Here is an 8,519-nt window from a genome sequence, read left to right on the forward strand (position 1 = left end):
GAGAGAAAACCTTGATCCTGATGCGACAGAGGTCAATGGATGGCAGATTCGTAATCAACGACCGCGAAAACCTATAACATATTTTTTTTATTTTTTCAGCGTGTTTTATCGACTTGACTTTCAAATGACCTTGAACCTGACGCGATAAAAGTCAAAGGACGCCAGATTTGTATTCGGCGACCCCGAGAACCATAGTAAACCCGCGCTAACCTCAGAATACATGTTTAAGAGTGTCAAGTCTCTCGAAAATACAGTTGGTGGGTAGTGGTGTTTCCTATATTTGTAGGGGTGGCTGGGGGTTGAGGGTAGTCCGTTTAGCGTGCTATCGACTCGGGATACTTATAAGATACTACCATGATTTTTCAGATTTTTTGGTCCAAAAATAAATTAGGCCAAAAACCGGCCTTACCGACCCTCCCCCTTTCTTACCAAGAAGATTAATTTCTACAAAAAAAATCTACTAAAAAAATACATGTTTAGTTAAAAAGATGAGTTTTCAATCAAATAAATACATTGTCAAATCAAATTTTTGAACAGCTAAGTGTAATAGTGACATTTTGACCTTAAAAAATTAATTTTTAATAAAAGAAGAAAAAAAATATTTTTAACAATATAGTTAGTTTTAGTTTTTGAGCACATTGCCCGGAAATTTGTTCGAATTCACACAAAAATAAATTATAATTTTCTTGGGGTTTTTTATGCAAATTACTTTTAATATATGAAATACTACTTTATACTGATAATTAGATGTTTAAGTAAATTGTTTAAATAAGTTATTATTGTTTTTATCAATTTTCTCATAGAATAGAGTTGGAAAGTCCGGGGGTTTTAAAAAAATTTCGATTTTTTTCAACTTTCAATTATGACATGGTCATAGTTAATTATTGTTGACAGAAATCATTGTTTAAATAATTTATCATCACTGTTAATGATATTCTCTGGGAATAATAATAGAAATTGCGGGTTTTCCTGAAATTTTCTTTTTTTTTGGCCCACTCTTCACTAGAATTTAATTAAAATTTAATTTAATTTACCAAAAATCATTGTTGAAACAAATTATGATTGTTTATAACTACCTTCTTCTATATTAATAGTATATAGATACCGTTTTCGTCTGAAATTTTTAGATTTTTGTTTACTTTTCAAATACAGTGTAGTAATAATTAATACGAGTTAATAAAAATGCTTACTTAAACAATTAATAATTGTTTAAAACTATTTTCTCTGAGATACGTGCTAGAAATTTGCATTTTGTATGAAATTAATTGTTTTTGATTGCCTTTTTAATTTGAAACAAATAATAAATAAACTTAAAAGAGAAAATTATTAAAAATATTTCTTCAATTTTCTATATGAATCATATTGATATTAAATTTTTCTTAAAGTATATACTAAGATGATAATAATAATTTATAAATTATGATTATCAAATAAATAATAAAATAATAAACTTTTTTAACAATTAATTTCGTTAACTTTATATAATTATTTACCGCGCTTTAATAAAAAAGTGGACAAAAAGTTGAACTTTTTTGAAAAAACAGAAATTTGTTAGCATTACTCTGAAAGAGTATTCATCAAAATTATAACAGTTTGTTCTAAGACAAAATTGCTATTAACAATAATAAACTTTTTAAACAATTCATGTGAAAATCTAAAAACCAGCATCAAGTAATATTTTATATACTAGAAACAATCTGCAATAATAAATCGCAAAACCTATTTTTTTACTTGTGGGGTTATTTGGGACTCAATAAAATAGACTTATGACCAACCTGTAATTATAGTCAAATCTGGATTTATTGTCGGGTTTGAAATAGACGGTCAACATAAATCCAATCTCTTAGAAAATATTTCGAAAATTGCATGATTACATCTTTCGAGGATGGCAGCATCCAAGAGCACATTACTTTGTGGAACAAAACACCTCGCATAACACTTTAAGTAAAATCACGCATAACACATAATTGGTGAGAAAGTTTCGTAAGCAGACATATGTACGATAAATTTATTTAGTAGAAAATCACTAACTTTTGTGAAAAATAAATGAATCGTCCACGAGGAATACATTTTTCATAATTATCACGTCAACACTTGGTAATTTGAGTTCGGGACTTCCGAATCGTGAAGTAGATCGAACATCTCTTTCTACCATGTGAGATAGACAGCGAAAATCCGATTGTGTTTAAATTGTAGGTCATACTTTTTATTTCTAAACAAACATACCTTCTTCCCGCTCTCTCTCTCTCTCTCTCTCTCTGATTTTCTCTCCCCCCCTCTCTCTCTCTAAGACGTCATCATCTTTTTTTTTCTTTCGTTTCTTTGTCCAATGCCCTTGTTGGGTCGCTACAACAGCGCCACCGATTTGGATCTATTTAGAAGAAATTTGAATTTCAATTAAATATTAACAAGAAATCTTGTAGTAAATAACGATTTTTTTAACAGTAATATAACATTTTACATTAAAATAAATTAATATTCAATGCTCTTTTTGATTAACATTGCTCCAATACCTAAGAGATATAAGTTCGATTACACGAAATAATCTGATCAGTTCCATCGGCTTCAGTTGGTCTCGAGCATCAGAGCCCCAATTGCTGGTCGACGCGAGCTCGCGATCGTGCTTATTCAATATGTGTGTGCTTCCCGCTTCCATTGAATTACCGCAACGTCATGATCTGAGCTTCTCTCATCCATACTCGCGGCGCGGCGTCAATTCTCGGAAACACTAAATCCAGAATCACTAAATCCAGATTTGACCGTAAATATTGTATTAAAAGATTTTTTTCAGATCCCAGTATATGGCGGGGCAGAGAACTCATTGTTGAAAAATTTTATTGGTTCAAAGTTTTTTGGAAATGATGGATTTGGAGATTTTGAATTTCCCGAAAAACTCACTTCCGAAATCGCTAGATCGAAACATGCAGCTTTGGCTTTGATAGAATTAGTAAAATCATATTCAGGTAGGACTTCGTTAAAATATGTATGTAATTTCAATATTTTATCGTTAATTTATGACGAATCGCAAGTTTGTTATAAATGTTGATTTTAAAATTGATAAAGGTGCTTTCAATAAATTACGTTTCAACTATTTGGAATGTTTTAGGTTAAAAATTCAATTCATTTGCTGAAAATGCAACATATTTCAACTTGAAATCTTAAGAAATAAAAGCTTCTATCATCTTTCCATTTTTGTAAAAAATCACCCTTTGTATTTAATTTTAACAGAATTCAGGCTATTTTACTTTTCGGCGAAAGCTCCTTCCTCCCTTTCCGTAAAGCCCCCCCCCCCCCCCACGGATGCGAGACCGAACTACGGTCTTTAACGAGACCTATTCTGAACTATTTCAATTTATTTTTTTTAAGTTTGTTGAAAATTCTTTTTTTGTTATTATGTGCAACTGCTTTTTATTTAAAGTTAAAATATTTTCGGTAGGAATTCAAATAATTTTTTCAAAGTTTGAGAAAATCACTATTTTTTCTAAGATTTTTTTTGTCGAAAATTAATTAAATTGAAGTGATATTTTTAGATAAAAATTGTTCCTTTAAGGTAGCAAATTAATCTTTTCAGTTGAAAATAAATCTTTGTGATTAATCCTTTTGGTAAAGAATTTACCTTTATAGTTAACCTTCAAGTACTAGAACGGGTCCCAGGGACTCGACAGTTTTTTTCAGAGGAGTGTTTTTTCCAGAAAAATTTCTCATTTTTTGCAAAATATTTATTATACGCAATTAATTTTCATATCCAATTTTACGATATTCAGTTTCGCGAAACTCTGGGCTACAATTTAAAAAAAATTAATGGAGCAAAGTCTATTTAAACCGGAGATATTACAGTTTGAAGTTGTCTCGGGTCCTCTGGATCCATTCTAGGTGGAACGAAAATTTTGAGGTTCTAGCACTTGAGGGTAAAAAGTTTAAGTATTTGGTTGAAAACGCGTTGTTTTTTTATTATAAATTAATCATTTTAGCTGATAATTTATAGAATTGGTTGTGAATCGAACTACTTCGTTCAAAAATCATTTCTCGTTTGGTTTAAAATTAATTTGTTTAATTTGGTTTAAATTGAATCCTGTTTATTTCAAAATTCAACTGTTCGGTTGAAAACAATTCTTTCTTGGATCAGGATACAACTATTTTGTTTAATATTTAGCTACTTTCTTGAAAATCGTTACAATTGATTCATCATTTTTGTTCAAAATTGACCTGTTTTGTAAAGAATTTGTTTGTTTGGCTTCGAGAGTCAACAACTTTTTTAGAAAATTAAACTATTTGGTTAGAACCTCGTATGTTTTTATTTAATCAAAAATCTTAAAAATTCTTTGTTTTGTAAAATTATTTTTTCAGACTGAAAATTCGATTTTTGCTTAAAAATGTATTTTTAACTTAAAAATATAACTATTTCGTTTAAAATTAAGCATTTATTATTGAAACTTCCTCTATTTGATTGAAACTTAAACTTTTTTTTATTGGTGTTTGGTAGAAAATTCAGCATTTATGGTTGAATACTCATCTCTCTGGGTTAAAAATGAACTTTTTTGGTAAATATTCAACTTTTTGTTAATGCAACTGTTTGGTTAAAAACTAATTTTGTTGTTGTAAAAAATTCTTCATTTCAGGTTGAAAAATTCAACAATTTTGTTAAAAATTCCATATATTTCGACATTAATTTTTTTCAAAAGAATTAAAGCTTCTATTATTCCACTATTTTCTTAAAAATTTCTCTATTTCCCCGATTTTTAATAATAAAAATAATAATTTTTAAATGAAATATAATAATACAATAATTATATCAATAATTATAAATAATTTGCTCTATTGCTTTCAGGGGAAGTCAGCATAATTGCACTTGGACCTCTAACAAATTTAGCCTTAGCCATAACACTCGATTCAACTTTTATTAATCATGTAGATGAATTAATTATCATGGGATCGAGTGTTTCTGAAATTTCAAATAAAAGTTCTAATATTGAATTTAATTTCTCTGCTGATCCAGAAAGTAATTATATAGTAATGAATTCTATCAAAAAGCCCTGTATGCTATTGCCACTCGAAACTGCACTTAATTCTCCCCCTGGAAAGGTAAGTCCCTACAATTTTTTGTGTTACACAATAATATTAATAATTTAATTTCACCTCAGGAATGGCGGCAAAATGTTTTTGGAAAATTGAATTCTTCTATAGTAGACTTTTTAAATAAGGCAGAGACTATTTCTTCATCAAAAATAACAGATTGGACAGGAGATGATGCACTAGCTGTAGCTGTAGCAATCTGGCCAGAAATGATAACGCATTTTTTAATCACGAATGTTACGCCCGTTTATGGTAGGACGATGAGGGGGGCAGTTCTTGTTGACTATCAGAATCTCACAAGCAAACCAAAAAATGCAAAAATTGTGCAATCGTTTGACCTCGATTTTTTTAAGTCTAAATTATTGAATTACGTTCCTTAATAAGCTTTTTTGTTACAATATAAAAATGTAAAATTGCAAGAATAGGGGATGGTTTTTGTATCGCTGATTGAAAAGTTGCAATACAATTTTTTTAATAACTTTATTTCAATAACCTTTATGTATGCACCTGATTTCATTTTTTGCTTCAACATGAGCCTCAGGTCTCACAAACCGGTGTATATGTCAGAAGCATGGTGCGCTCTGGTAAACCGCACGACCATTTGTCCATCCTAGTTTGTTACGGGACACCCGAATCAAGTTTGAGTCTGTTTTTGTGTGACATCTTGAATTTTAAATACTTTAAAATAAATTTAAAAATAAATACATATCAGAAATATTGTGCGGGCTGTGGGACCGCACGGCCACACTTTAAGGTTAGATTAAAAAATTATTAATCGCCGTTAATTTTAAAACATTTTAACGGTTTCATGTAAGTTTTTGATGGTTTTAAAATATTTTACGAGATATTAAAAACTTTCTGAAGATTTTACGTGATTTCAAAAAATTTCCAGGGAAAACTAAAGAGTTCTAGAGATATCACAGTATTTCAAAAGATTATAAAGATTGTTGAAGTAGTTAAAAAAAATTCACAAGAATGAAGTTGCTTTTTTTAGATTTCAAAGAGGTTAATAGAATTAAAGTGATTTTTAAACTTTTTAAATCTAAGTTTTGAACATGAGGGTTTTTGAACCAAATAGTTATATCAGTAAATATAAAAGATACATTTCAAAACCAAACATTGAATAGTTAAGTTTTCAGCTAACATAATTGTTTTTCTTATCAAAATAGCGGAATTTTGAACCCAAGAAGAAGGATTTTTAATAACACATCTGAATTTTCTAGGCAAAAAAAGATTTTCTATAAGACGTTATGAATTTGCAATGAAATAGTAAAATTCTTAATTAAAAATAATCAATTAACAACAAAAAATAGAAATTAAAAATTTTCAGTTCACCTAGTTACAAATTTTGAAGTTTTTAAAGTTAAAAATGTTTAGTTCCAGAACTTAATTCTCAACGAGAAAAAAATAACAAAGAACTGATTTTCGAGGGAAAAAAATAAAGTTTTAATAAATATAATGATTTTTTAACAAAAAAGTTCATCTTTAACTAATTAGCTACATTTTCAAATAAAAATATGAATTTTCTACCAAAAAATACGAATATTAAAGGCAAACGCATAAACTTAAAACCAAATAGATAAATTATTAACTAAATTCGATAACTTTTTAAGCAGAAGTAAAACAGTTAAATTTTCGGTTGAAAATTTGTTTAACAAAATTAAAAAAATTTCTAGCAAAATAGTTCAAGCTTAAACAAAAAAAATTAATTTTCAACTATACTGTTCAAATTAAAGAATAAATCTTAACAAAAAATGTAATTGTTGAATATTAAACTCAAAACGATACATTTTCAAAGAAAAATAAATCAGTAAAATTTACAATTGAAATAAATTTATTTTTAATCAAAAGAAAACTGATGTTTAACAAAATAGTTTAATCTAACACCAATTAAATAAATTTCCATTAAAGTAGTACAAATTAAAAAAAGAAAATAAATTTCCAACAAAAAATGTAATAAGTAGATGAATTTTTAACTCAAAATTGTTAATTTTCAACCACAAATGCAATGCTGAAATTTTCAGATAAGAAAATTAATTTAAAAAAAAAAACTAATTTTCAACAAAATAATTTAATCAATAAAAAATGTCAATAGAGGGTAATAGGGAAAAGAATTTTAAATCTGTAATTTACTCATTCATATTCACAATTGAAAGGTAGCATGCCGTCACGCGATATTAGGGATACGGAGAGAAACAAGGAAAAAGAAGGGTGAGTTGAGGATGAAGAGTATGTGAGGGGAAGATTTTAACGACTGATCTAAGTTCCTAATAGGCTAAGAAATCCTTTTTTGTATGCGCTCAGCGCCTATTATGGCAATTTTTTTAAATGGACAATTGATTTTTTATCACTAACTAAATTTGAGAAAACGTGAATATTCCCACAGTATAAAAAATTCTCCTCACATTTCCTCTGAACCTCATAAGATTTTCTAATTCAAGTCTTTACGGTTTAATTTAGCACTAATTTATCTCAAAACTGCTTTATCTTTTTTTTTTGTTAATTAAGAATTTGATTTTGGGCACAATTTTTTTCGAGGGTCAGTTGGTCCATTTATCATACTTTTTCCCATCAGGGGAAGCGAAAGAAAATGATGGAAGGGGAAGTAGGGGACATAGGAGAAGTGAAGAGAGTGAAAAAAGGGAGAGGAAGGTGATGGAAAGCAGGGAATATGAGGAAACGAAAAGGACGGGAAGTGAGGAGAGGGAATGTACAGGATGGGAGGAGAATTTAAGGCGGAAGTAAGAGGAGAGAAAAGGGGAAGTTGGAAAGAAAAATAGACCAACTGCTCAGTTTAAAAGATATGATACTGCTATTTTATGAATTTGGACAATCATTTCATAGTTCCTGGTACCAATTAAGTCACCACTGCAACTAATAGAATTTTTGTCCCACCTTATAAAATGCCGTATCAACTAATGAAATATCAGTACCATGTCTTACTACTAGTTCGGCCAACTTACCATTTTTTTCAGTGGACTTTATAATTTGGGAAACGTCAGAGAATGAGGTGGAGACTCGAAAAAGGGTTTAGAGAGGAGAAAGGGGTAAAATAGGAGGAAGGGGTGCAAGAGGAGAAAGGGGTGAAAGAGAAGAAAGGGGCGAAAGAGGAGAAAGAGGAGAAAGGGTAGAAGGGGTGGGGCGCTTGAGAGTTGTCGAGCGGTACCTAGGTAAGGGTGTGGGGCGAAGGGGGGGGGGTAAAATCTAAACTGCACAATAGGTGGAGAGTTGGCGTCGCGAGTGCGGTGCAGTACTATTGAATGCAATAATTATAAATTGGTGTCTTTCAGCTGGCGGCAAATGGACGCGTAACGAAGCCAGGGCCGTCCGCTTTACTCGCTTTACCGTGGAACTTCGTGTTTCTCGTCATACTCTCTACAGCCATATAGAATGTACTTCTCCTATAACCACCCCAAACCCAAATGCTCATTTCTCTATTTGTGTAG

General features: G+C 30.1%; 1 protein-coding gene across 1 annotated transcript in view; it reads left to right on the forward strand.

The window, feature by feature from the left end:
* The window catches only part of LOC117183076, a 33,415-nt gene extending 27,859 nt beyond the window's left edge, over positions 1–5,556 (forward strand). The window contains exons 7-9 of the mRNA XM_033376234.1: positions 2,792–2,963; positions 4,829–5,082; positions 5,142–5,556. Coding sequence (XP_033232125.1) covers positions 2,792–2,963; positions 4,829–5,082; positions 5,142–5,453 — 738 coding nt within the window. The 3' untranslated portion in view covers positions 5,454–5,556. The remainder of the gene's footprint in view (positions 1–2,791; positions 2,964–4,828; positions 5,083–5,141) is intronic.
* The last annotated feature ends 2,963 nt before the right edge of the window (positions 5,557–8,519 follow it).

Source organism: Belonocnema kinseyi, chromosome 2 (assembly GCF_010883055.1).
Source record: "Belonocnema kinseyi isolate 2016_QV_RU_SX_M_011 chromosome 2, B_treatae_v1, whole genome shotgun sequence".
Classification (NCBI taxonomy): Eukaryota; Metazoa; Arthropoda; class Insecta; order Hymenoptera; family Cynipidae; genus Belonocnema; species Belonocnema kinseyi.